At 38.2% G+C, this 27,847-nt stretch overlaps 4 protein-coding genes across 5 annotated transcripts; 2 read left to right on the forward strand and 2 right to left on the reverse strand.

The window, feature by feature from the left end:
- Positions 1 to 3,342: 3,342 nt before the first annotated feature.
- On the reverse strand, positions 3,343 to 15,469 carry LOC113669442 (uncharacterized). 2 transcript variants are annotated; one of them, XM_089207131.1, is made up of 21 exons: positions 15,147 to 15,469; positions 14,293 to 14,460; positions 13,071 to 13,385; positions 12,461 to 12,642; positions 11,947 to 12,075; positions 11,429 to 11,656; positions 11,177 to 11,246; positions 10,984 to 11,066; positions 10,218 to 10,338; positions 9,445 to 9,655; positions 8,927 to 9,020; positions 8,136 to 8,209; positions 7,460 to 7,652; positions 6,865 to 6,941; positions 6,728 to 6,772; positions 6,195 to 6,294; positions 5,772 to 5,887; positions 5,514 to 5,606; positions 5,205 to 5,238; positions 4,351 to 4,421; positions 3,343 to 3,847 (listed from the first exon to the last, which is right to left on the reverse strand). In XM_089207131.1, the coding sequence occupies exons 1-21, from the start codon at positions 15,271 to 15,273 to the stop codon at positions 3,604 to 3,606; spliced, it is 2,775 nt and encodes a 924-aa protein (XP_089063257.1). In that variant the 5' UTR covers positions 15,274 to 15,469; the 3' UTR covers positions 3,343 to 3,603. The 2 variants fall into 2 exon arrangements, with proteins under 2 accessions (XP_089063257.1, XP_089063263.1); XM_089207137.1 differs by lacking the exons at positions 8,136 to 8,209; positions 8,927 to 9,020.
- An 8-nt stretch (positions 15,470 to 15,477) lies between these two features.
- LOC113669379 (large ribosomal subunit protein P1) lies at positions 15,478 to 17,404 on the forward strand. Its single transcript, XM_027185396.2, has 3 exons — positions 15,478 to 15,683; positions 16,661 to 16,925; positions 17,332 to 17,404. Exons 1-3 carry the CDS (start codon positions 15,612 to 15,614, stop codon positions 17,343 to 17,345), a joined length of 351 nt encoding a protein of 116 aa, XP_027041197.1. The 5' UTR covers positions 15,478 to 15,611; the 3' UTR covers positions 17,346 to 17,404.
- LOC113669381 (tubulin epsilon chain-like) lies at positions 17,185 to 23,126 on the reverse strand. The gene is made up of 10 exons (XM_089207188.1): positions 23,087 to 23,126; positions 22,992 to 23,011; positions 22,459 to 22,512; positions 22,314 to 22,366; positions 22,148 to 22,214; positions 21,632 to 21,747; positions 20,913 to 21,034; positions 19,962 to 20,088; positions 19,528 to 19,588; positions 17,185 to 18,620 (listed from the first exon to the last, which is right to left on the reverse strand). The coding sequence occupies exons 1-10, from the start codon at positions 23,109 to 23,111 to the stop codon at positions 17,805 to 17,807; spliced, it is 1,461 nt and encodes a 486-aa protein (XP_089063314.1). The 5' UTR covers positions 23,112 to 23,126; the 3' UTR covers positions 17,185 to 17,804.
- A 124-nt stretch (positions 23,127 to 23,250) lies between these two features.
- LOC113669380 (large ribosomal subunit protein eL30) lies at positions 23,251 to 27,724 on the forward strand. The gene is made up of 4 exons (XM_089207438.1): positions 23,251 to 23,311; positions 23,413 to 23,449; positions 26,536 to 26,681; positions 27,487 to 27,724. The coding sequence occupies exons 2-4, from the start codon at positions 23,429 to 23,431 to the stop codon at positions 27,680 to 27,682; spliced, it is 363 nt and encodes a 120-aa protein (XP_089063564.1). The 5' UTR covers positions 23,251 to 23,311; positions 23,413 to 23,428; the 3' UTR covers positions 27,683 to 27,724.
- The last annotated feature ends 123 nt before the right edge of the window (positions 27,725 to 27,847 follow it).

The raw sequence follows: 27,847 nt of genomic DNA on the forward strand, positions 1-27,847 counted from the left end.
CAGAGTTTAAAGCTTGCAATTCATCTTGTCTTCAATTTGACGCAGGCGTTGATAGAAAATTTCTAGCAGAAAATGGAAACAAAGCGAGTCTAAAGCTTCCTTTGTTAAGAGTCTTTGGCCTTCACAGGGGAGGTGTCTTGAAAACAAGAACTCACTCGCGCACTTCATTCAAAAATCGCTCTGATTTGGACATAAAATTTACACCTTGGTGTCATATTTTGCTCCAAGATGCACATGCTTTTAAATATGAATTTAGGCAAGAAACAAAGTTCGAGAGAAAAATAAAAAAAATGGAAAAGTTTCGAAAGACGTGACGACGAATGACACTCCATGTTGTTGTTGCAGATTACAATCCTACAAATAATAGGCAAGCAAATTTGTACTAGCTGTTTTATTTTTCATATTTGAATCATGCTGTCAGTAGTTTCCTGGTAATTATCATTTAATTTTCTATTTGTTTTCAAGACCTGCTTTGTTTCGAGCGGAAATGCTATTCTATCGAAGGTCATTAATTTACTCATTGACAAACACAGAACTTTTGAACTGCCGTAGTTAATTAAAACAGCTACAGAATGGCCAATTTGTGTTCTCCAAAAATATAAAAAACACGAATTCTTCCGTATTGCTAAGATTTGCATAGGTTGTTATCAAAAACAAGATACTTACATCTTGTGCAAACGTTTCTCGTCCATCTGTTTACAATCAAATTTGCATCTTGCTTCGTTTCATATTGTTTCAGTTTTTGTCTCAGAATTAAAATTAAGAGCTTCTCGAATTGACAATGAATAAGGAACATTGCCATTTTGTTTTTGCTTTGCTACAATCTTTGTCAGTATCGAAAACTAGCATGAAAAAAAAGGGTCGATGTGTAAAATACTCCATGGTGAAAAAAGGTGTCATATCTTCTTTTCTGTTAATTTTACCCCCGAATAAATCAATTGGTCACATCAGTCAAACCAACCGGGAAATACGATTTAAAACGAGACAAATTTTCAAATCAATTTTTGCAGTTTTACTTCTTGACTTTCTATTTTTTTTTCTTATCCTATCTGCCACAAGAAAAATGCCTCAATTAAGTTTTGCTAAGGCAAACAAAAACAATGATGTATGTGATTATGACCCTTTACATCCCGACATCAGAATGGATATTCCTCTTAAGGCCTATTTACACGGCACGACTTTGTCGCATGCGACAAGCTTACGACAGGCCTACGACATGACTTAAGAGTCGTAAGCGAGTTGTAGGTTTGATTTACACGAAACAATTCGTGTCGTAAGCCTGTCTAAACTTGTCGCATGCGACAAAGTCGTACCGTGTAAATAGGCCCTTAATGTTCCCTACACATTCTCTAGGGTGATGACAAGGAGAGGTTTTTAAAAAATCAAGGGCTACTTAGGTTGCTGATCATTTCCTTTATTCTCAAGACCTTAATTAATGTGATTCAGGGGTGATATTGTAAGGAGAAATTAGATCCTGGTCATTACTATGGAATGAATAAACGACCCTAAGCATTTTCGTAGCGTACCAAAAGCAGGTTCCTCAATGGCTCGCTTCCCAGCATTTCAAACAAGGAATATTTCGAATAATTTCCCTGTTAGTAAGAATCTCCTGTGAGTACCTAATTTTTCAACAGAAATAATTACTGCCACCTGCTTTTCGTACTAGCAGTCGAAACTTGCATGTGGTGTTTGAGGGGGAGGGGTGGAGGAGGAATGCGAACTCTTATTTACAGCGTTGAGGAGAAGGAGCTGGGTCGAGACGAGGAAACCTCTTTTCGCGCCACACACCATGCCTCCTGTCTGTCTCGTCCCATTCTCCTCTCGCCCTTAAATGGATGTGACGTAGCTCTGTTTCTTCATTTATTAATTTCGTACAACTTCCCCAAATCAATCAGTTTTTCAGCACATGAAGGCTTTAATGTTTAGCATAACTACTGTAAACGCTCAGATAGGCCCCTGAGGAACTTTGATTTGGGTCGGAGGTCCTACAGAGAAGAGGAAGGAGGCTTACTTGAGAGAGCTCTTGTAAACGCCACATTGGGGGCCTAAATGCCAGTCATCATTTTCCTTCTCTTTTGCAGCTCAGGATACTATTGTTCAAAAAACCTGCATTGCAAACAGAAACTAGAACAAGCAGACTTTGTCGTGTAATGATGCACATGAAAAAATTAACGCACTTGTGATTGGCTGAAAACGAGTGCATTTTCCCTGTAATACAAGTAAAAAGTTGTAACACGAGTGCAAATGACAAATAGCTAACGCTGTCAAAATTTCGTCTGTCTTGACTTTCTGTGGTGCTTTTCTCAATTAAATTATAAAGAAATAATAACATGACTTCTCATGAAATTTAATTTAAATAAGTATTTGTAAATTTTTCAATGATTAAAAACTGCTCTCGTCCTACAGGCGGATGCGATTTGTCGTCTTCGAAAAATTTAACAGTGCATATTTACACCAGATTGCACTCGAAATCATTTTCTTATCTGTTAAAAATTTGTGTATGTAATTGCATGGGCCCGAGGGTAATTAAGGATTAATTTAACACATATTTCCAAAGTTTAACCGAAATGCTACTAGTCTTTGAAAATCAAGAATCGAACACAAGTATCCAAAATCCTAAATTAGAAATAAAAAATCGGCCAAGTGACCAAAATCTAAGATTGGCCACCAGTGTCCAAAATCCAAAATCGGCCACTAATGTCCAAAATCCAACCCTTTAGTGTCGCCACAAACCGTACAAAGGTTCAATCAGCATCAAGTCATCATACCTTTCTTGATTACAAAAAGTGCCCTCGTGATAAGAAATAACGCCCTCCGTCTCAGACAATCGGCATTCAGTAATTTTGCCCCGCATGTGATAAATATAAAAATCGCATCTCAGAAAGTCAAGACGGACGAAATGTAGGTAATTTGCACTTGTGTTAAATGAATATCAGAAGCGCGTAATTTTTACAAACACTACCGAACCCAAATGAAAGACAATAGCACAGTAGAACCACCTTCATGGCAATGTAACAGTGACATGATTTTGTCGCGCGTCTATACTCTGGTTTTTTTTTTTTAGGGGGAGGGGGAAGAGGAAAGAGGAAGGGTAGGAGGTACATGAAGATGGGGAGGGGGGAGAGGAGAAGGGGGAAGGCAAGGGTAATAAGAGGGTAGGGGGGGTTTCTAGAAACGTTGGATCAATGTCAGTATCTGAGCAACTGCCCACCTACCCTTCCCCTAACTCAACAACAGTCAATCGTCAACAAGTTAAGGTTAATGTTGAGTTAGGGGAGGAGTAGGTGAGCAGTTGCCCAGATACTGATATCGATCCGAAACGTTTAAGGCAATAAATTGTTCTTTGTCAATAAAACGGATAATTTAATTCAAATAATAAATAAATAAACAAACAAACGCTTTTAGGAAAACACAAAGGGGTACGATGTAACAGTTGGCTTGCAGCAATAAGAGATTGGTCCTAAAATATCAATTCTTGCAAAATCATGAAACCTGAGCAGTTGTTCAAATAATAAAACGGATCTAAACAAAGTAATCGTTGTGTAACTTTAGTGTGCGTTCATTCTTTGACCCAAAAAAGTAAATTTTTCCTGGTTTTTCTTGTCAAGCTATCACACAGTTTGCAGCCTGTAATTCTTCCTGTGTTAACTCTTTGGGTGCGTCTGAAGAATTCTCTACAGATCCTCGAATCCTGGAAGTGCTTTTGCATCCGTTTAGGGAAACCGTTCCTCCTTTGTGTAGCGATGTCAGTCCTGTGTCTTGATGGTGCGAGTTGAGTGGTGTATCATCAGTGACACCTGACTTTTCACTGAGTTTCTTCTTCATTTCATCCAATTCCATACGCAGACTACCAAGAAATAAAGACAAAAAGAAAATATTCTGTTAAAAGATGGTTTAAAACGCGTGAATTAAAATCCATCGTTGAAATCATTCAAAACCCATCCATATTTCATTTTGCAATAAGATAGGTTATCTACAGAGTGGATCAATATCAGTATCTGGGCAACTGCCCACCTACCCCTCCCCTAACCCAACATTAACCTTAACTCGTTGTCTGGGTTAGGGGAGGGGAAGGTGGGAAGTTGCCCAAATACTGATATTGATCCAACAGAGTTTCAGAGAATTTCGCTTCCATTCGCTCGCATACTATTTGGCGATGGAAACGTCAGTTTTAGAAACTTTGATCGATGACCAATTTAAATTATCAACTCAGTTGATAAAACCAAATGGTCTGAATAGAGGAAAAGAAATCCACGACATCGTAATTTCAGCCAAATATTCCATCGGTTTCTTTCTATGCTGCTCAATATGACGCAAAGAAAAGACACACAAAATCAAAATCGGACTTACCTCTGCATTTCACTGTTATACAGATCCTCCTGTTCCTTGATAGTTCTCTCCCTGACCTCTTGTGTTGTGTACTGTAAAAGCATAAGCTACTTAGTTCCGGAAACAAATCAGTGCAGAAGATGATATTTATTTAAATTGTTGTTTTTCCAGCTAGTCAGTTATCTCATAGCAAGTTTAGATTGACCTTGGACAGCATTGGTTTTGCCGTGCTATGTTCTGCGATCAGAGTGAAAAGCATGCTCCACTTTCTAACGTGCAAAACTTAATCAATCTCGGCTTGTTCACCCCCTTTTTCCCACGCTTTTGATAGTTTTAAAGTTCTTACTTAGAGTTTAATTAGCTCTTTGGGATAATCACTCTTCTTCTCAATTTCCACTGTGATTATTTTAGTTTTAATTTAACACTACCGGATCATCAAACTTCGCTAAAAACCCAAAATAAAGGGAAAAAATTAACAACTTCAGTTAAACCATAAACTGACAAATGACTTAGCTAGCTCCAGACGTGGGAAAATCACCCGTGACCAAGTCGTAATGATATGCGCTGTTACATCTGATTGGTAGAGATAACTAAAGATATTCAACCAATCATAGAATGAGGAAAATACCCGACTGCTGATACCATGGAAACATTTCCACGTTCAATATATCACAAACCTAGTCGCCTAGTTTTGAATCAGATTCCGCTACTGCAAGTTCAAAGCGTCCGCATGTCACTCTCCAATCAGCGCAGATCGACACAAAGTCTTCCCAATATTCAAGCGAAAAGAACAACGGATTAAGAGGAAACGGCGCTACTTTCTATGAAGTAGTAACGCATTTTACAATAGTTACTTATAGCATTCTTGACAGTACCTCTTCGTTCCTATTCTTCTGACGGAAGAAACACCTGCAAAAAATATGAATCGTAGTTGTCAATGCGACATAAAAAATTGGCGAAAATCTTGCGCGGGTTGCGTGCAGCCAGTCTGAAGCGCGGGAAATGTTTTCTTAGTGTCAAGCGTAGGAAAACATAAACTCAAAAGAGAAGCGCGGGAAAACATGCAATTAGCGAAGAGTTCGGCGCGCAAAGACTTGCATCAGGTACGAAGCGCGGGAAATATCGCCTGATCAAGGTCAAAAGGGCAAAATATGAGAATATTTTGAGACCGAGCAGACTCTTACTTTCCGTTGGGAGTCGTATAGGTCAAACCGGGGCAATTGACAATCTTGATCTCCACCACAAAACGATCTTCAACTTGCACCCTTGAACTGAGCCTGGCACAAAAACAAAAGAAGAAAACGATAAACTACTTTGATATATGAGCTGCTGGCCTTAAAATTCACAGTTTGTGCACTCGCACACATTGCAGACTTGCGTTGGGAGAAATATACCCCAGATAGCCTAATCTGCAACTCAATTCACAATTCCTTCCATCTTACTTTTCACTGCCTCGCTGTCTCACTACGGGTACAAAGTCCACTTGATAGCTGTGATGTTTGACTGACGGGTGAAAGCGATCCATAATATCATCGACACCAAGACGCAACTGATCACGCTGCGAAACAATAAAAAAATGGTTAAGGGCACTCATTTTGTTCTGCGCATGCTTGACTTGTAACCGCTGGGCTCACCCAACCTTGGAACGGGAGCTCGTAAACAGGAAGGTGGAAGGTTTTACAAACAAGATGTAAACTTAACCTGTTATCTCGCACAAAACCATTTCTGGGTTCATTGAGGGAAACCATTCTATCTTCAAACCATTGAAGGTAAGACTTTCACAATTTTACAACAGACAAGCTTGAAGAGGCTAAATGTTTTTTTTTTTGTGAACTTTGTGAAGCAAAGAAAACTCTCAAGCATACCTGTTTTTTATTAATTTTCAAACCAGCCACAATCCCATCTTTGTGAATTCCAAGGTAAACTGTTCCACACTTGCCACTGTTCAAAAACGCACATAGGGATCTATAGAAGAAAAAATAAGACTAAGTTTTCATCCCTAACATCAGAGGCATATTCTCCATACTGTTTCCTGGACATTTTCTGTGATATTAACAAGGAGAATTTGTTTAACAATCAAAAGCTTTTTTAGTTGGGGATCATTTCCTTTATTCTCGTAGCCTTCATGATTGATTCAGTGGTGATATTGTAAGGAGAAATTTGATGCTAATCACTCATGGGAGTTAAAGAGTTAATGCAAACCTTCAATACGCCATGGCTTACATTTTCCCACCAAAGTCCTTAGGTATGTAACACAACCCTGCTATCACGCGATGTCACGCGATGTGGTCGTAACGCACTCATACGCACCCAGTCAAGGACACATGTCACGTCAGTGAAATGCCACATAGCTACCAATCATTTAATTAACTGTATTCATGGCCTCTTTAGGGCTTACCTTGTAACTGGCTTTATGGAGACATTATTTACGTTGGTCTGAGGCCTGGCAATTGAAACAAGAGAAAAAAAAAACAATTAGTGTGGTACGGGAACAACGTTGCAGGAAAAAAAAGGGCCAATGAAATAATTAATTACCTGATATCATGCAGGTCATCTTCACTAAACGATACATGATAGCCTTGAATGTAATACTTTTCTTTGTCAACATCTGTCTACAAGAACAATTTGCAGTCATTGTTAGTGCATTATTAATAGTTTTCCGTAAAAGTAATATTGGGACTCAGACCAGGTGCCAACGCTTAGCTCATCTAGGTTCTCTCAGCAAGAAATAGCATTCATTCTAGCATTCAATTGACCCTTTAAACTCTAAGAGTGACTAGCATCAAATTTCTCCCAACAATTTCACCCCTGAATAACACGTTAAGGTCATGAGAATAAAGGAAATGATCACCAACGAAAGAAACTTTTGATTGGTACTCAAATTCTCCTTGTCAGCACCTTAGGAAATGTATAAAGAGCAGTATGGAGAATATGCATGCTGATGTTAGGATGTACAGGGTTAAGCAACTGAGACTTGCCTGCAGTCATGCGCGCTAATTATTAGACCAGCGCGTTTGCAAAAAGTACCTTCCATCTGGAGCTCCGCTTTTTAGGCTTAGCTAAATCCATCTTTCACTTAACTTAATCAAACAAGATTTTTATCCATAAACGGCATAGTGAAGCTACCTACGTTATCGCTGGAGGATGTAACTTGCTGGCTGGTCACCAGTTTTTCTCCGTCTGTGTCACCATCTGTATCTTCAAAGCTGTTACTGTTGTCATAATCTGAGACTCCTTTTGATTCGCCGCTTAAACTGCGTCTAATGTTGTCTGGAGAAAGCGCCACTGGGGTAGGTTTAGATTCCACTTCGCCGCGACGCAACCTGTAAAATTTACAGTATTTCATTACTTGTGGAAAATAGATTAATTGCCGTGCAATATTGCAGGTAAATGAAGATTTCTCGCTCAAGAGTGCTCCTTTATTGAGCGTCATAACACCAAGGTTAAACTAACCACAAAAGCCAATCAGAACGAGCAAAATATCATAGGGAGCCAATAAGAACGCAAAGCAAAACTGGTAAAAAGTTTACGGCGCGGGAAAACGCCGGTGACCAAGTCGCAATTTGTTTGAGTCTTGAATCTGATTGGTCAAGAGGATAAGCACGAGTTTTCTGAACCAATCGCAAAGCGAAGAAAAGCAAGACCAAAGCAATCCTTGATTACTTTTGACGGAAAATTGCTTTTACATGAACCCAGTTACTTGTTTGAGGAAGCACATGATACACTACTTGAATTTCTATTTTCATATAAAAAATGATCAAGTTTACATAAAGTTACAGCTTTTCTGAAGCACGATAGTAAGCTACCTCCGTCGCCTTCGTCGAGGTCGTCTATGACGCGATCCTCCATCATCGGATACAGCCAAAGAAAACTTTTTTCTCTGTCGACAAATTTAAAATAAATTCCTTCGGTGACGATAAAAATAGCAACAACACTAGTATTATTTAATGAGGAGAATAGAGTTGCAACACACACACAACCATTCGTAAACAGTGCAGTTTTAACTAAGTTACAACCTTATCACTTTAAGCCATAAATTTCGAGGTCACTCAAGCCGAGTGACCCACAAGGCGACTCGGTCTTCGACAGGAAAAAACGAGGACTTTTGTATTGTTTCTCAGTTGGGTGCTGGTCTATGTTACCCCCTCCCCTCCCTCCCTCAACATTTTGTTGTGCTTTACTGAGAGCGTGCTGGTACCCATTTCCTCTCCAAGATTGAGAGAGGCATTGTCAGAGTAAAGTGTGTTGGCCAAGAACTCAACCTAGAGACCAGGCCAGGTGTCGTACCCAGTCCTCTCGACCGTGAGTCTCACACGCTGACCGTGAGACCACAAAGTCCCTTAGACGTAAACTCTAAGACTCTATGGGCCTGTTATTTATTTATTAATTTTTAGACTATCTAAATTTGGCTGAATCTTTTATCTGACCATTTATTTTTGTGAGCAGTTTCAGAGAGCCGACGGCTAAAAGAGGAAAGCCATTTATTTATTAAATCAACTCTGTGAAGGAGAAAACCTGAAGCTTACTTCCTGCGTAAAACGCAGGAAGTAAATGTTAGATCTGGTGTACATGATGAGCCCTTATACTTTTAAATTACCGTATTGACACCGTTGATATCGTCAACTATACTGCGGGGATCAAGGTCTCGAAACGTTTTCGTAACCTTCAAATCACAGTCCTCAAGACTTGTTCTGCGGAAAAAGAAAAGGATCGTTGCTCCAGCAAGATATGGGGGAAAAATTTGATGCGTTGTGTGCAGTTCAGGTTACTTCTGTTTGCTCATTGCTTTTCTACAATGGCAACAATTCACAGCCACCCTTCATTTTCCCGTGAAGCTCGTCTATCCGACTAAATGTGCACTAACAAATGACTTGATAATTTTTAACGTAATTTTCGGTCGAGGGTCGAAAGTAATCCCACATTTCTTTGCTTTTGCTTTAGTTCGCTCTGTGATTGGTCAAAAAAGCTCTCTGCATGCTTTTAACCAATCAAACGGTCTACGAAAAACCAATCGTGACTTGGAGGCCAGAATTGATCCCCTTACGCATGCACGACGTTCACTCGCTGTGATGGAAGGCTCATATTCCGGCTCATAACAGACTGTAAATTACTCACATATATTTGCCTACTAAGTTCCTGAGAGCATGAAGGCATTTGGTCTTTATTGCTTCACTTTCTGAGGCACGATAAATGCGACTCAGTACAATCAAGCCATCACTATCGGCCAGGCGACAGCGGTTCACATAAGAATCTCGAACCAGGTTTTGAATGGCTCCGACAGCCAGCAGGAGAATCTCTTCATCTTGTAAAAACCTCTGGCAAACATCTACAGAAAAACAGCACAAAAACCAAACAAAAAAAACGTAATAACTTGTAATCAATGTCAATCATGCAGTTTGCTTGCCCAGGTCAGGGAAGTCCTGGTAAGGACCGTTATTGTTGGAAGGGACCTCTGATCCAGCAACCCAAGTAATCATAGGCAGAAGTCATCATCAGAGGGGTAAGTATGTCTGCACTCAAGCCAAGTAGCCTCTCCAGGTGGGACTCATCCCTGCTTCCATGGCATGAAGGGACTAGGAGTACTGCTCCTCCCCCCCAGATAGGATGCCAGTCCAATGCTACTGCCCCCCCCCCCCCCCAGCATTTCATCAGGCTTCCCTGACAATTCACCAATACCCACTAATACTCCTGGGTGGAGAGAGGCATGGGGACAGTAAAGTGTTTTGCCCAGGAACACTACTCAATGACTTAGTCAAGTCTCAGACCCAGACCTTTTGGCCCTGACTCCTGACTGCTATCTCATGAGCCACCTTGTCACCCCCATCAACAGAGCAGTTTCCTGATTATGAGTTTCCAACTATCAAAACAGAGCAAAAGCAGTAAGTTACCAAGGAGAGCTTGAATGCCTCCCAGAAATCCAATTCTGACCTGCACCTTACTGTTGATGGCAAGATTCAGGAGGGCCCCTACAGCCTGGATACAAACATCTCTGTTTGGGACAGTACACAGCTGAAAATGAGCAGCAATATTGGTTTAATTAGGTGTAAGCCAACTCAAACCTTACAGGTGGTTTAAACAAATTGGAACAACAAGATCAGACATGCAAAGTGTTTGTTTGGCTCAGAAGATGAGAAAATTCTCCTGCTGTCATGTGCATTTCTGTGGCCAGATCTAATTTTACTTCAGGCATGAATAACATTTGCTTGTTACTTGACATGTCTTAATGACAAGCCTTGACACTCAAATAATGATAAGTTGTGCAGTCAAACCTATTTTTGCTTGGAGACAACTCATCAAAGAGGTAAATTAACAAAGCTTTAATGTACATGTAGCCTTGAACTAAATGCTGGAAAAGTCCTAAAGCTGTATTTAAAACTTGAACTTAGTTCAGAATTAAATTCTTCTTTCCACACATAAACTACTGAAAAAACTGTCCTCCAATTCAAGGAGTTGACTGGGCACAACCTATATTTGACCAGACCTTGTGCATTGACCATCAGTCATTTTGAGCCCTGAGTCTGAGCATGCAATTCTCATAAATTCATTGCAGAAAGGAGTAACAACTTATCAACATGGATTTCTACTCAGGAATGTTTATGGCTCAATTCTCACAGACAGACAAAATAATGCTCTTTTCACTAAAACAAGACCCACCTTGATAAGGTATTCTAGTCCTTCTTGAACAGCGATATAAAGACGATTTGAGTTATCATTTTCAGTTAAATTTCTAAGGGTGCCTGAAATATGTTAGGAATGAGTATTTAATATTAATGACTGGAACATTATATACACATACAAAGATGAATCTGATTTTATCATAATGCTGTGTAAAGTGTCATGTATTTACCAGCAGCATGTTCCAATACTTCAGCACTTTTTGGTGGTGGTTGAATTCCAGACAAGCAGCATAAGGTTGCCTAGAATCAGAAAATTGAATTTTGCTCGTAATACAAAAAAGATAACCCTTTACACCCTAAGATCAGTATGCATATTCTCCATACATTTTCTAGAGTGTTGACAAGAAGAATTTGTTTAACAATCAAGAGCTTCTCAAGGTTCTTTTTCTTGAGGTTCTTTTTTTTTTTTTCTGATTTAGTACCTGGGGAGGAATCTGAAGTAACTCTTCTGGTAAAACATACAAGCAGTTAGCAGAAACAGTCCCAGTGAAACCATTGTCGATGGCAAAGACTTGCACAGTGGCACTGCTATCAGTGCTATCATCTGCCAATAGAACTTGAGCTCTGTAGGAGTTCCAGTGACCTGCAACAATTTCAGTTACACAGACATATGTTCCAGGTTCTGGAATGGCATCTAGAGGAATTTGTTCCTAAATGACAAAAGAGTGCAGGATATCAATCAGTTTTCCTTTCTTAACTCTTGCACTCCCAAGATCTTATTAGTAATTCTCCTTACCTTCTGTAAAACAGTTCTTATGTGGTTAGTCTGGAGAATTTGGTATTGGATCAAGTAATAATCTCCCTATTCAAATTTCTCTTTAATCTTATCACTTGTCTGCTTGATATTGTATAAATATTATCAAGAGTAATTCCTTCGCACTCACTCATCAGTTCAGTGGTTGACTGATTACAAGAACCTCTGGCCTCTGTTTAGAATTACCTGTGCTAACAGCTTTCTATTAACTGCTTCCATCTTTTCAATCACTGGTTTACCTCCAACATGGGCCCAAAAGTGACATGCATCAATCACCTGAGTAACGTAAATATCTGCCCATCTCCCATCTGCATCCTGAAAAAATGACAAAAATTGCTTGATCTGTGTTATGTTCTGACTTTCAAGATAAAAAAGAAAAAAAAGACTAGAGCCTGGATTTAAATCAATTGAAAGAATTATTTAGAAGAATATGCATGTAATTGATGAGAGAAACGATGTCACAACCGGGGGGGGGGGGGAGGAAGGGGGGAGTAACATTTTACGTTCAGATAAGAGAAGAGAGAAGTCCTGAGAAGGACCATTGTCAAAAGTAGTAACTGATCAACCACAACCTTAGCGGAAATAGTCCCTCAACTCTGATGATGACTTCTCTTACCTGTACAATCAGACCACCAGATCAAAAGAAAAGATAGATTTAACATACACTTCATAATGATCTAAATCATGTACAAACTCGTACCTTAGCATTGACATATTTTCCTTTATCCTCTGAACTTTTAGTTTCGTCGAGTGACATTCTTGGCCACATTAACTGGCTCTTTATCAACTCGTCAGTAATTCTTATATCCTGATAGTCCATTGTGGTATCATATAAATCAATGCTGTACATCCTATTGACTTGTAACACACCACTCACTAGACCTGCAAATCATAATTCTACACTTAACCTGTTAACTCCCAAGATATGATCATTAATTTTCCCTCTACCTGCCCGCCATTTCCTTTTAAATTGGTTCCAAGAATTTGGTGTTAGATCAAGATAACAACTTCTACCTGATAAGTTTGTGTATTCTCATTACCTCTTTGCTGGATAATATATGGATATTATAGGGAGAAGTTACATATTTCATTACTTCAGCGAGTTAAAGGGTTGAATAAAATACACAGTACTTTGACCTGCAGTTACCATAGAAGGAGGTTCATCCCACAGATTCAATCTGTGTTATAAGGATATATTTGAACAGCCTGGTTTGACTGAAACACAACTTATTTCCTCACCAGTTTTGATTAACTTTACAAGGATATGTTTGAACAGCCTGGTTTGACTGAAACACAACTTATTTCCTCACCAGTTTTGATTAACTTTACAGCCTTTTCTCTGATATTGTCCTTGTTCAGTTCTTTCAATTGGCCAACTAGTTTCTTTCTGTACGTTAAGTCATGAAGTAGTTGCACTGCATCACTGGAAGACCAATAAGGGGGCTGACAACAGTTGCCATGGAAACCCTCAGGGTTGAATATATCACACATTCTGACTAGAAGTTTAATTGCACCAGCACTGACTACCTCTGTTTGACATGTTTTACTCTGAAAGGTGACAAGACGAAGCACTGCAACAGCCTGCTCATGAGCAAGAAATCTCCAGCATGCATCTTCTGCAGTGTCTGGTAAAATATAAATTAACCCTGATTAGAGAGTCACACTTATGAGGCAAAATTTATTTGAGATTGATTAAGTCCCTTTTAACTCCCAAGATCTGATTGTTAATTCTCCCCTCATGATGCTACACATTTACTAGTAAATTGGTTACAGGAATTTTGTGTACGACCAAGCTAATATCTTGTACCTGATAAGTTTGAGTATTCTCACTGCCTGTTTACTGAATAATGTTTGGATACTGTAGGGGAAGTTACCTGCTAATCACTTCTGGCTATTAGATATGCAGACCTGTATGGGATACTCCATCTCAGGTTACCAACTAGAACCCTACATCTTTAAATCTTAACCTTTTTGCACCAAGATCTCATTACTAATTCTCCTTACTGTCTGCTGTACAATTCTTATGATATTAGTTTAGAGAATAAGGCATTGGATCAACTTATAATTCCCTTACAGATACTTTTCTATATTCTTATCACTTTTCTGCTTGATATTGTATTGGTATTGTAAGGAGAAATTCTGTCTTGGTCACTTATGGGAGTTAAAGGGTTTGGTTCAGGATACCAACTTTTGTGCCACTGTACCTCTTCCAAACTCTTCATGTGCAGTTAAGTCAATATACATGAATCTGAAGTTTTGAAACTAGGGAAATATTTTAGCTCTAAAAGTCACATCATTTGATTTTTTAGAAAGTCTTGTCTACCAAAGAGCATGTTCCCAATGAGTGGACTCACCCTACCCCCTCGAGGGACTGTAGAAATTCCTCAATAGCTTTGCATGACACTAAGCAACAACTTTTCAAACCTCCACCCTCTCCTCCCTCCTTGACTTAGAATTCTCAATGATCTTCCAATAATAGTTTGTCAGACAAAAATGTAAAAGAATCTGTGCAATTAGTTAAAGCCACAACACCTGTATCTTCAGGTGACAGTTCAGGATCACAAAGCTTCAACAATGGAGGAATTCCTCCACGTCCCACAATCTTAGCCTTCACTTTTGGGTTTCCATAAGCAAGAACTCTGAGGGCAGCTGCACAGTATGCACCAAGGCTCCAAGGAATGGTTCTTTTGTCACACAAACCTACAACGCACAATCTGACTGTTAATTCTGCTCTTTACCTGCTGCACATTTCCTTGTGAATGAGTTATGAGGATGTGCAGTTAGATCAAGATAACAACTTCAAACTGGTAAGTTTGAGTATTCGCATAACGTATTTATTAGATGATGTATAGATATTGTAAGGAGAAGTTGCATGTTGATCACCTCTTACAACTGTGCCCTCTGGGAGGTGATGCCTGCGATGTCACAATCCGAAGCTATGCAGTCGAAAATCTTACATTTTGCTAACTTGCTGGCAAACAAGCACAACAAAAGCATGCAATTTTTCAGTGAGCTATTGAATAAAATTCAGACCTTCGGAAAATCTTTGACCTTCATAGGACAACCGCAGCCACCAAATAACAGCTAATTTCTAAGATCCTAGCATTCATTCCAAGAAGACGTATTTATACACGTAAAACCGAGTTTGTATCTAGTTCATTTCCAAGCATAACCCATACTTATCAAGCAGTAAACTACGCGGAGGTTACGCTTTGCACAAAGTTCTGTGTTTATTGATCTTTTGTCTTCCAGAACAATTATCAAGTTGTTTGAACACGCGCATGTATATACAAAAAAATATAAACAAAACTCTAGTTGCGCATTTAAAAGCTGGTAGCCATATTTTAAAACACCATTACTAACCCTAAGTAAAAGATCCTCCTTACCAATAATAAGCTCTACAGATCCTTCATCGACGAATTCTTGCTTTCTCTCGGGATTTTGCAAAGATTCTTTGATGATATCTTTCAAAGCTTCGATCGTGTCGCCGTAATTCCGCTTGGAAGGCGCCATGGTAGAATATCTCAGATGCTTAGCTAACTTTTCGTGTAACCAAAAAGAGGTAAGGTATGATCAAAAAAAATTCAGGCAAACAATCTTACAATTTCACTACAGTACTATAACCGAGTTGCTATTTTGCGCAAAAGTGCGCGCGAGATGAACCATGTGTAGTCACAAGTCCCACAATACTTTGCGCGCGTCAATACATCTTTCTTTCTCTCGTACTCGTCACTAAAGTTGTAGAGTTCTCGCCTCGAGCTAAGGCCTTGAATCCGCATCCATCGCTTTATCAAGGCAACCTACATCCATATTTTTTGACAAAAAAGTAACGTAAGAAATTAAACTAAACGATGGCATCAACATCAGAACTTGCTTGCGTGTACAGTGCTCTCATTCTCCACGATGATGGAATCGCCATCACGGTACGTAATAATCAAAATGGCGGAATTGTTACAGGATAAGTATTATTAATTTTAAGTGGCTGTGATGAACTTACACCTCTGACATATGATCATAAAAGAGTGATTCCATTTTTTTGATTCTGAGCCGCTTGTATGTGAGTATATTGGAAAATTAGTTTCGAATCCAGATGTAAGAATGCTGACATGTTTCCAGTTTCCACGTGAATGTTGGTTTTTGATCGATTTATGCATCAATTTAAACCAAGTCTTTATGATTGATCAATTCAGACATAATTCGGTACAAGGTTGTTCTTGGTTTCTTATTTAAAGCATAAACATGGTAAGCACAATAATTTATTTTACGAAACTTTTTACCCTTTGACTCCATGTTTGACCAAGACCGAATTTCTCCTTTATGTCCATATAATGTAAAGCAGAAAAGTAACTGGAATAATGAAAAATATCTAATAGGGGACTATTCAGGTATACTGAACATAGGGGGTAAGTTTCTTAAGAAACTGTGGCACTGTGTTGGTGGGAGAGTATATCGCTCTGACGAAGGGCTAATGCTCAAAACATCAGCCTATTAACTCTTTACGATGGCCAATTTACGTCTTCAACTCAGCTGTTAATGCTAAATTACCTGCTATTCAGGTATAGCAGTTGATTCAATACCAAATTCTCTATACTAAGATCATGAGAATTGTATGGCAGAATTGTAAGGAGAATTACTGATGAGATCTTTGGAGTGAAAGGGTTATATTAGCACATATAACTTGTGAGGAGGAAAATGATGAGGAAGCACTGGCATTATTATTTTGCATGGTAAAGTTTAAATTTACATCTGGAGTTGCTATAGAAAGTTAATCTTGAAGCCCTGGCTGCAGTTTAAACCTAGAAATCAGTACAATATTGCTTGACAGATAAAAATTATGCTATCTTAGGATATGAAATGTATTCTTGGTTTGATATACTATATTCTTACTGTTACTCAACAGGCAGAAAAGATCGAAAAGTTAATTAAGGCTGCCAAAGTTGATGTAGAACCCTTCTGGCCAGGACTGTTTGCCAAAGCCTTGGAGGGACACAGTCTAGAAAGCCTTATCCAGAGTGCTGGTGCACCTGGTGCAGGAGGGGCTGCTGCCCCTGCTGCAGGAGGTGGTGGTGCTCCTGCTGCTGGTGGTGGAGATGAGGCTAAGGAAGAAGAAAAGAAGGAAGAGAAGAAAGATGAATCTGAGGAATCAGATGATGACATGGGATTTGGTGAGTTTAAACTCTCAGATTTAGGGAGCCCTTTTTTGAATAATTAATCAATCCTGGTAATATTTCATCAGGTTATACTTGGTTAGAAGAATGTAATAGGGTCTATAGGGGTCCTGCAGTTCAATAATGTCCTCTTCCAGGCCTCTGACAGTCATGGAGTTTGTTTTGTTCATGGAAAATTATGGAAAATTAAAATGATTGAAATGACAAGTTCAAGAAGTTAGTTGTAAAATACCTAAATACTTGATAATACAGTAGCTTTGTGGTGTAGAATTTATTATTTTTTTGAAATTTGTGGTGAGAAAACTACTGTATCATGTTAGTACATGAACAATTTTCCCCTTTGAAGTTTTCCTCCTAATTTGTTGGTATAAGATGAACTGACCTGCTCTTCTTTCTCTTCCAGGATTGTTTGACTGAGCAGATACTGTCACAGCAGCAAGAGTTATGTTTAAATAAAAAGATACAACAGAAACAAATTGTGGTCTTGTTACTGAGTTTGTGTATTGATATCAATGTTTTGTTCATTAAAAAAAATGGACTTGGGTTGTTTAAAATCTGATAGATTTGCCCCTGATATTGTTGCTTTTGGTGCAGTTGTGTTTTCTCAGAGTTTTACTCTTCTTCCATTCCCTTGCATCTACTAAAACCAAGAATTCTCATTAGTGTAATACATTCTGCCATTTCTAACACTAATAAGATCTATATCAAACATGTCTCAAATGCCTGTCCAAGAACTACAAACATTACTGCTCTATCTACAGGCTGGAAATTCATATGTAGAAAAACCAGTTATTTTTGGTGGAATGCCTTCCAGTATATCAATCTTCTGGGATGAAATTCTCCAAGAATCTTCTCAAAATTCAACCAAACTCTCCTTCAGGCAATAGTTAAGCGTTGGATATCATCAACAACTCTTCCCATCTGTGCTTCAAGGGTCTCATACTCACTTATCAGAGAGTTGAGTGAGTCTAAAGAAGTATCAAATTGTGACACTTCCATGCCATCAACATGAGTGTAATGATGAACATGAGCTTTGCGTTTGTAGAGCTTCATAAAGCGATCCTTGAGGTCCTGAAAAGTGTGCCTGATGCATGTATTGTTAGATAGAGCTAACAGTGAGTATGGATGACCTACAGGGGGAACAGAGCACAGTCCAGTCTTCCATCCTTCCTGATTCCAGTGAATAAAATTTAATGAAGGTTTGAGTCTTTCAATGTTCCTTCTAATATCAGAAATTTCAACATTTCCCCTGAGCATCAAAGCACATGCCAAATACAAGCTGTGTTTAGGATCAGCTTTAATGAGTTGGTGATCTTTTGAGAAAGCGTCTGTGAACATTTGATCAAGTCTTCGCGGTGGAAGATTTACATCAGTGAGGCTGTACAGTGGTGTCTGGCTGGAGACCAGGTAATGGATCTTGGGAAATGGCACTAAATTCATGGTGATTTCATTCAAATCAACATTTAGGGAGCCTTCAAATCTGGCAGAGCTTGTCATGTTCAGTATAAGGTTTGCAGCAATGTTGTTCATGTTGTCAAATGGCTTCTCTGGTCTTTGGTCAACACCACCTTCACCTGATGTAACAGCACTGCTGGCCTTAACACGTGATTGGCTGCTTGAAGAGAACACCTTCTTACCAGTCTTGGATGGTGGAAGGGCACTTGTAACTTTATTGCAAATGTCCACCAAAGCCTTTTCAAAGAAAATAATTATAAACTAAATTAATCACCCAATGTTTTCTCTTCCACTGTGAAGCATATGCTGAGAGGAAAGAAAGTGAGAAAATGATATGGTCATTGTACAACTAGAGGCTGGAAAAATTTGGACATGAAAGGTGTTGTACTTGGGTCTAGTCAGTGGATTTTTTGTTCTTCCACCTTCAGTTTTAACTGTTTACTCCCTAACATCAGTATACAAGTTCTCCATACTGTAATATGTTCAATCCTTGTGGTGCTTACGAGGAGAATTTGGCTGATGATCAAGAGGTCCTTGAGTTTGTGATCATCTCCTCAATTCTCATGAGCTGAATGTTTGATTCAATGGTGATATTGTAAGGAGAAATTAGATGCTAGCCACTCTTGAGGGTTGAAGGGTTTTACTCACACTCCAAAGACAAAGGAGAGATGTCAATCATTGTCTTAAATTAAGAAACATGATAACGCAACCATAGTAATTGTCTCACCCCTGTTTCACTAACCAATTCTTGGCCGACCATCGGCCAACTGTTGGCCGACTGTTGGCCATCTGTCAGCTAACTGCCAGCCAACCATCGGTTGACAGTCAACCAGCAGTTGGCCAACAGTATCTTTTAGGAACTGTTCTTCACTTTCACCCAGTGACAGAGGATCAGAGCAGATAATCTGAAGATCTGGGTTTCAATACCTCATGGGAGACTCACAGTTTTTTTCTGTCTAATGCTTGTGAAAAATCAAATTGTATCTTTTTTTGAGTTAATACTTCTCTACAGAGTATCTTTATCTATCCCACACAAAAATTTATGTTTATCTGGGAAAATTACAGCGGCAACAAAAGCTCAATTCAGGAAAAAAAATTATATCTAGTAAGTAAATGTAAAAGACTACTTTATTATCATGCCTACCTGGTTTTCTATTGGAAGAACGCAGTCTGCAAACTCAGTTAGCTGATGCATGGCAAGGACACTGAAAAGGGAAAAAGAAAATGACAAAATGATCAGCCGGTGAGAGTAAAACATTTCAATCCTAAGATCTCTTTAGCAATTCTCCTAACTATCTGCCATACAATTATCAAGATGTTAGTTGGGAGAATTTGGTTAACTAATTATCCCCTAACTGATATTTTTCTATGTTCTCATTCCTTGTCTGCTTGATTATATATTTTTATTGTAGGAGAAATTCCATCTTGTTCACTCATATGAGTCAAAGGGTTGATAAAATCCTGATTATTTACTGGCTAAAAAACTAAAAGAAAGATGCTTATGTGAAGATAAACTACAACTGGTCAGTAAATAATATTGCATACACTGTAATTGACAAGAAGTGTAGTGTAGTTTACCTGTTATATGGTGATGTGATAACATCATCATCAGCTGATGGGAACACAGCCGTAGTGAAGCGATACACATCTGGATATTCATCGGCGAGGAGGTTTAACACTAATGTACCCAATCCTGAACCAGTACCTTGACATTAGGATAAAATCATTAGCAACAAAAACACCATTTTTTTAAATAAATATCATACTACTTCTTGCCAAAAGCATCATTCTCACACATGACTGGAAATTTAGTGTATCTTGTTTTTACCACATACTCTCTTAATGACCTCATCCTCTGCAGCCTACCAAAGGCATGTGAAAGCAGATACCTTTTTTTTTTCCTTTTCAAAAGCATGTTAGAGGAAAGGTCCCTTCATGGTGTGTATATTCCTAGGGTATAACTTAATTAGCCCCAGGCCTCCATGCTGCTCCTAGCCAGCTGTTGACTAACATTTAGTAGTCATACAACCACTTTGTTTTGTCTGTTCAATTGTTCCGATTATTTCTTTACCCTCCCCACTCTAGGACCTTCCTTAAGCCCTCAGAAGCTCCATGTTCCCTCAAAAAATGATGTCCAAACTGATTTACTGTCTCGTTTGTTTGCTGTTTTATGTGAAAGAGGTGTGGTGGCAGACAGCAAAAAGCTGAACATATCTTCTGCTTTTGCAGGTAAGTTTTACCCCTTTTCTATTTACCTTTGATACAAAAAATATTTTCAAAAATAAGATAAGACAGTCCAGTACAAACGCAAAGGCTAAACTTTTAACCTTTTTATTTCCTAGAGTTACCAAGACATAAATTCTTCTCAAAATATCCATATATTAGGTGATGAGAGGAAAGAAAATTTCAGTTTCAGGATACTGTTTGGCTCTCACCAAATTTGCAGAACTTAAATTATAGGAAATGTTTACCAGACAGTGGAGAGAATTGATACTCAGACCTAAGGAGAGAAAGGATAAAAAAGGCTACCTCCACCCATGGAATGGATAAGGAAAAAACACTGTAGGCAGTCACAGAGTTCAGCTGCATGTCTGATCACTTCGCTGATCTGTTCTCTGTATTGTTGTCCGTACATCATAAATCCTGTAGCCCTGCGTTAGAAAATTTTTAAAAAAATTGGTCTCTAATTATTCCCCAAGGCACTAGTCTTCTTTTGCTAACCCCTAAGAGTGACTAGCATCTAATTTCTCCTTACAGCATCAAACCTAAATCATACATTAAGGTTACGAGTGGCTTAGAATAAAAGAAATGATCACTTACAAAAGCTCTAGATTGTTAAACAAATTCTCCTTGTCAGCACCTTAGAAAATGTATAGAGAACAGTATGGAGAATATGCATACTGATGTTAGGGTGTAAAGGGTTAAGGGTCAAGCTTTTCTTGTGTCACACTTAATTTGTGTAACAGTCCTTCTGCTTAAAATGTGCCTCTCAAGTTATGTGAAAAAATATCTTATTAAGCCTTAAAACTCCTGTAAGTGATTACCATGGAACTCCTCCCTTTAATATCCATACATTACCCAGCAAACAGGTGATGAGAATATTCAAACTTATCAGTTAGAAGTTGTCATCTTGATCTCACACCAAATCATCCTGATGAAATTACAAGGAAATGTGTTGTGGCTAGAGGGGGGAATTAACAATCAGATCTTGAGAATTAAAGGGTTAAAATTAAGAACATTATACACACCAGTTATTTCCTGATCCAGACACATCAGTTATTGACTGTTGACAGTCAAATACGTCACGTAATGGACCTTTGAGAATCTCATTCACAACACCTTCCTCCATATCGATAACAACTGCCTAATTAAAGCCAAAAAAACATGGAAGTTATTTCACAAATTCTTAGCCAAGTGGTCCAAGAAAGCCTCAAAGATAAATTCTGGGAAGGAGCTTGACAAAATGAAATTACAGTTTTATACGACAATACACCGACAAAGTTTAAAATTATGACTATAATGACACAAAGGCATGAAGAAGTCAAGCACCATTTGAACTTTTACTCTCAAGATCTTTTTAGTAATTCTCCTTACTGTCTCTCATACAATTCTTATGATACTGGTACAGATAATTTGGTATTGGATCAGTTAGCCTCTGGTTACACAACATTACTGAAATTTGAAACCAACAGGGAAGATCTTTACTATAATATTCAATAGAAGTGTATCAGGTGATGTACTCTGGCTTATCATAATCTACATACCCTTGCTTTTAAAGATTTTATCTTCTGTTTTGCATTTCCCAATGGAATATCAACGGGATTTTTGTATCTAAAAAATGCAAAAATACTAGCTGAAACAATTACAGTAACTCTTTGAATTCATGTTTTTTCCTTTGCAACATAACAAAACACATTTGGCTTGGCATACCTTGTATCAACATTACGAAAGAAACTGTTGAGGGATTCGTCAAATAATCCATTCTAGAACAGAAACAAAAACAGCCAGTATTTAAATGACAATTTACATTTAACTGTTAATATAGTTTTTGACTTCTATAAAAATTGCAGTGTACCTTATTTGCGCTGGCATGTTCTCTCAAAGCCAAATCCCAGAATCGGCAACCAATCTAATTAGAGAGGGGGTTAAATAAGGATAATGACATAGATATTCATTGAATTTCACTCGTTTTAATTGATAAGGGCAAAAAATGAAACGTAAAAAAAAACAGAAATAATAAAAACACAAAAACAAACAAACAAATTCAAGTTTCAAGTTCATAACCTCTAGCTAATCAAGGCAAGGGGCATAAAATATCCTTAAAAGATTACAATTACAAGGTCGAAGCCTTAAAAGAGTAGATAAAATGTATACCAAATAGTTCAGCAAATTTGAAGGGTAAAAAATTAGAAATTGCAGTCTACAACGTACAAAAACCGGAAAAAAAATACAAAAAAAGCACATGCAATGGTTATTAACACAGAAATTTTCATAAATATATTTCAAAAATTTTTCAGATAATGGGATCATACTAGAAGAAGAATTCTCTCATACGATTCTAATAATTAAATACAGTAAACAAAAAAAATTCAACTTTGACGAACTCACTTGGTTTCCACATTGTCCCACTGAAAAAAAAACGGAAAATAATAAAAAATTAAACACAAAATTAAAAAAATTTTAAAGTGTTAATAAGTTGTTACCTTGAACCACGATCGACTGAGTCATTTTAAGACTTTCAAAGTTTTTGTCACCAACGCAAAATTGCTCTTCTGCTGGACGCCATTTTGAAGTTTCGCGCAAAAAATTGAACATGCGCAATGGCATAAATACGGGTACTTGATAGTGGAATTATGGGAAATTAGGCCTCTTTCACCATCGTGGCTGCCTTGAACGAATTTCTGATTGGAAAGACGAAATTTATTTAGGTATATTTTCTAAACTGAAGCGTCTATTATGTCTTTTATGCAGTAATAAGTTTCCTTAATTATCAATTTCACTCACTGAAATGTTTTTTTATTGATTATAGGCGGTCAAACAGCAAAATGGTGTCCTCTAAAAAACAGGTCTGTTAGAATTTTTGTACACGTGCATTTATTGGTAAAACTTGCGATAATTACTCTCAAAGTTTACGGGAGAGTTTTTGTCTAAATTCTGGTGTGAACAAGGGAAACTTGCATCGTAGCTTGATGAGGGGTTTATGTATAATTATTCTTTATAATTTATTGTTATTATCGTCATCACATATACAGAGAGTTCGGAATTACATGGAAACTGATCACTAGACTGGTTTACACTCCACGATTGTTTGGTTTCAATCATTCCGTGTAATCAGCTTAACCCTTTTCTTCCAATATCTGATCGTTAATTCTCCCCTCAAGCTGCTTCACATTTCATTGTAACTTAGTGACAATAATTTGGTGTTAGATCAAAATCACAACTTCTACCTGATAAGTTTGAGTATTCTCACTACCTGTCTGTTGGATAATGTATGGATATTAAAGAGAGAAGTTACTTGTTCATCACCTCTGGGAGTTAAAGGGCTAATCAACTGACATGTATTATGTTGTCTAAGTGATACTTTTTAAAACTTTGCAACTGATATAAGTGACATAAACAGTGTTAACCCTTTACCTCCCATGAGTGACCAATACAATTTCTCCTCACAATGTCAATACAATATCGAGCAGACAAATGATGAGAATAAAGAAAAATAGTAATTAGGGGATTATTAGTTGATCCAATACCAAATTCTCCAAAGTAAACGTCACAAGAACTGTATGGCAGACAGTAAAGAGAATTACTAATGAGATCTTGGGGGTTGAAGGGTTAAAGCGTCTTTAAGTTTATATAAGTCTCTTCAGTATGTTGTAGCTACAGTTTTATATGAACCATACTTTTCAAAAACAGAAGCCTAGACCCAAGGGTAATCTATCATTTTTGCTGTGGTTTTCTTATATCAAACGACTGTGTGAACAATGAAGTTTGGTGTTATACGGCAATCTTGCTCAAGAAAGTTCCATGCAACGAGCCAGTGAGCAGGCTGTAAAAACCAGACTGTCATGTCATTGGTTGAATTTAATTGTTGACAGTGAAAAAGTGAAGTTTGTATTCTTAACCCATTGAGCCCCACACCTTAGAGCTCAGACCACCCCCTGAAATTCCAGAGAAAATGGCTGCTACAGTGAACACACAGACCACTGCCAAAATAATTTAAGATTTTAATGTCTTCATTTCACTCTACTGAAGGGAAACTGCACAAAGTTGCATATTAAATAATATACTTTCCCCCTGTCAAATTTTATTTTCAACTTGAGCATCAGGCTCTCTCAAAAAAAATTCTAAAGCTAGAGAACGGATTCAACTTCATGATGTACAGCGAGTCATTAGCAAGGTTGCCTTCAGCTTTGAAAGTATTTATCAGTATGATGACTCTCTTTTGCACTCTTATTCCATCAGAATCATGTAAAAAGCTTTCCCTCAAATACAACACCAAAAGACAGATCGCAAATTTCTCCTTAACAAAAGGAATCCTAAACTTTCTAACGCAGGTCAATTTTGAATTTGCCCGCCATAGCGACATCGCGACACGTCACAAGGCGCAGCTATAAAATTACTTTTTGCGAGTCATGAGCAAGAACAAACCAATTTTTACGCCTAAATGAAAAGTTTCACTTTGAACAATGCATATATGTTCGTCGCTTAGGCAAACTTTTGCTCCAAGCGAGTTACAAGGGGGCAAACTTTGCAGAGGAGATCGTTTTGGTCTTCTGCGGTCGGGTCAGCAAGATGTAAATATTTCCCCAGAGTCATGAAGCGGTGCTCTGGGATTGTTTTTTTTAAGCAATCAACTCCAACAAACTCGTCAGAATCCCAGTACATTGCCAGCTGAGGAAGTTCATGGATTCCAATGAGAATGTTTAGCCCGAGATACGCTGAAATTTCCGCTTGAGTAGATGTGAACGATCGATCCCCTTTCGAACGAGCGCACGCAACGGTGTATCGGACGATTTCGTCAGTGTAAGCATCGTCGATAAATACATTGAAGAAATCTTTGGCAGTTGCATTTTCTCCGAGATCTCTGGTCGGGCCACGACAAATGGAGAATTCCTCAACATTAATTTGTCGCAATTAGCTAGACCACTTAAGAGCATTTGGTCGGCTTTCTTCTGCGGCAGATTCTTCATCACTACTTTCGTCGCTTCCTTCTTCCTCCTCACTAGCGTATAGCTCAACATCGGAATCGCTTCCCCTTTCTTGCGACCGTAGGTCGAAAAAGTCTTCCATCTCGTCATCTACATTGCGAAGCAAGTTTTGTTCATGCGGTGCTTGACGAGCTTGTCGCTTTTTTCAATTTCTTCGATGATAAAACCAGCGGAGACTTCTTGCTCTTCATCGAATGAAAATTAACTTTCATCAATTCTTCCAGAAGCCATGTCTTAGACCACGACATATTTTTGAAAAATTTGTCAAAAATCGCATGGTTAACGTGGAATAGTGAGTTTGGTCTCAAACGAAAGCTTATTTTTTGCATGTCACGTTTCACTGCTTTTCAATACCCAGGGGAGTTTTGTTTCTAAGCTACAGCCAATCAAAACAAGCCATTTCTGACAGGGCGCATGAGGGCGCATTGGAATTTCAGAGGGGTTTTATTTCTGGGCGCATGAGGGCGCATCGGAAGTCAATGGGTTAAATTCATAAAATCTTCAACATTAAATGCCTGCCAAATTTTCTTTACAAATTACTGAAATAAATTTTTGAGCAGCTTTTAATTGGTTGTCAAAAGTGATCCACAAGTGCTTTAGTTGTGATAAATGTGCTCTGTGATTGGTCCAGAAGACTTGTGTGACCCTCTCAACCAATCAGCTTCAAAACTTGTTCGTGATTTGGTCACTTTCATTTCTCCGTGTTTAATGCAGCTGGTGTGTTTTTACCTAGAGTTTTCACTGGCTAACAATGATATCGACCATAGCATGGATTGGCTGATAACTCTGGGTTTGGTTTTTCAACTGAGAACAGCTCTAAGGCTGATGTACCGTATATCATCTTGGCTTTTGTCCATTGTGTGTCACTTACATTAATTCATGTGTTCCTTACTTGCTTACCAAAGCTTGTAGAGAGAAGTTAATCTCAAACATGTTTCCTCCTCCAGAAAAAGGCAATGGAGAGTATCAACTCTCGTCTGGCACTTGTGATGAAAAGTGGAAAGTTCACTTTAGGATACAAGTCTACTCTTAAAACACTGCGACAGGGCAAGGCTAAGCTTGTTATCATCTCAAATAACACACCTCAGCTTAGGTAAGACATTTAAATGTCAAGTCTCATTAAACTGAGTACATTGTACAGTTTGCTTTATATGTGATTTAATAGTGATACTGTATTAGAAATTAGATCCTGGTAACTTTTTGGGGTGAAAGGGTTGTAATGAAAATTGATCGACTTAATGATTTATCTCTGTTTTCAAGGAAGCTTATGACTTTCTGCTGAATATATTTGAAAAGAGCACTTTCACTTGCAAATAGAAGGTTTCCATCCACATTTGTTAACAGTTAACCTTTTGATCCCTCAGAGTGACTAGTGCTTAATTTCTCCTCATAATGTCACCCCTAAATAACACATTTTGGTTATGAGAATAAAGGACCTGGTCACTAACTAAAGAAGCCCTTGATTGTTGTAAAAGTTCTCCTTTTCAGAACTGTAGGAAAGTATAGAGAACAGTATGGAGAATATGCATACTGATGTAAGGATGGAAAGGGTCAAGGTGTTTTATGTCTTGCTCATAATGATCTGTGGTAACGGAAACACAAAGCTGTGCCTTTGTGATAAGAACTTGCCTTTTATGTAAGAAGTTAAATTAGCTTTTCTGTGAAGTAAGTCCATGTGCAGGTGATCTCTGCATGCAGTTATTGAAAAGTGTGTTGGAAAATTGTCCTTGATTTAATATTGAGATAATAATCTCTCTCACAAGTGTGCAAAGCAAACTAGTGAGAGGTATCTTTAACAACATCATTAAGATAATATTTGTGTCTACATGCAGCCATGTCATATCCTCTTCATAAACCATGAAAAATTAAAACCTAGAAATATTTGTATTTTTGTACAGGAAAAGTGAGATTGAATACTATGCCATGTTGGCCAAGACTGGAGTCCATCACTACACTGGTAACAACATCGAACTTGGTACAGCCTGTGGCAAGTACTTCCGTGTTTCAGTCCTCAGCATCACTGATCCTGGTGACTCAGACATCATTCGTTCCATGCCAGCAGAACAGCAGACAGCACCGCAACAACAGTCATAAATAAATGTTGTAGAAAATGTGAATTAAAATGTTTCTGAGAAAGGGGCTTTGTTTTGTTTTATTAGTTACTGTCATTTATGTATATGTTTTAATGTTTGATACACAGGCTGACTTTGTTAAATGTTTTAGGATGTACCATAGTTCTGAAGAGGGAAGAAAGACAGA

Source organism: Pocillopora damicornis, chromosome 1, assembly GCF_964200805.1.
Source record: "Pocillopora damicornis chromosome 1, jaPocDami1.2, whole genome shotgun sequence".
NCBI classification, from domain to species: Eukaryota; Metazoa; Cnidaria; class Anthozoa; order Scleractinia; family Pocilloporidae; genus Pocillopora; species Pocillopora damicornis.

Excerpts from the sequence above, each read along its gene's own strand:
- LOC113669442 (XM_089207131.1), bottom strand. The coding sequence starts at position 15,273 with ATGGCGCCTTCCAAGCGGAATTACGGCGACACGATCGAAGCTTTGAAA. Across the intron at positions 9,656-10,217 it reads AGGCATTCAAGCTCTCCTTG|ATGTTTGCCAGAGGTTTTTA; the intron begins GTAACTTACTGC and ends GTTTTTCTGTAG. Across the intron at positions 6,773-6,864 it reads GATGACCTGCATGATATCAG|GCCTCAGACCAACGTAAATA; the intron begins GTAATTAATTAT and ends TTCAATTGCCAG.
- LOC113669381 (XM_089207188.1), bottom strand. The coding sequence starts at position 23,111 with ATGACTCAGTCGATCGTGGTTCAAG. Across the intron at positions 20,089-20,912 it reads TATCCATTCCATGGGTGGAG|GTACTGGTTCAGGATTGGGT; the intron begins GTAGCCTTTTTT and ends CCTAATGTCAAG. Across the intron at positions 19,589-19,961 it reads ATCACATCACCATATAACAG|TGTCCTTGCCATGCATCAGC; the intron begins GTAAACTACACT and ends TTCCCTTTTCAG.
- LOC113669379 (XM_027185396.2), top strand. The coding sequence starts at position 15,612 with ATGGCATCAACATCAGAACTTGCTTGCGTGTACAGTGCTCTCATTCTC. Across the intron at positions 15,684-16,660 it reads ATGATGGAATCGCCATCACG|GCAGAAAAGATCGAAAAGTT; the intron begins GTACGTAATAAT and ends GTTACTCAACAG.
- LOC113669380 (XM_089207438.1), top strand. The coding sequence starts at position 23,429 with ATGGTGTCCTCTAAAAAACAG. Across the intron at positions 23,450-26,535 it reads TGGTGTCCTCTAAAAAACAG|AAAAAGGCAATGGAGAGTAT; the intron begins GTCTGTTAGAAT and ends TTCCTCCTCCAG. Across the intron at positions 26,682-27,486 it reads AATAACACACCTCAGCTTAG|GAAAAGTGAGATTGAATACT; the intron begins GTAAGACATTTA and ends ATTTTTGTACAG.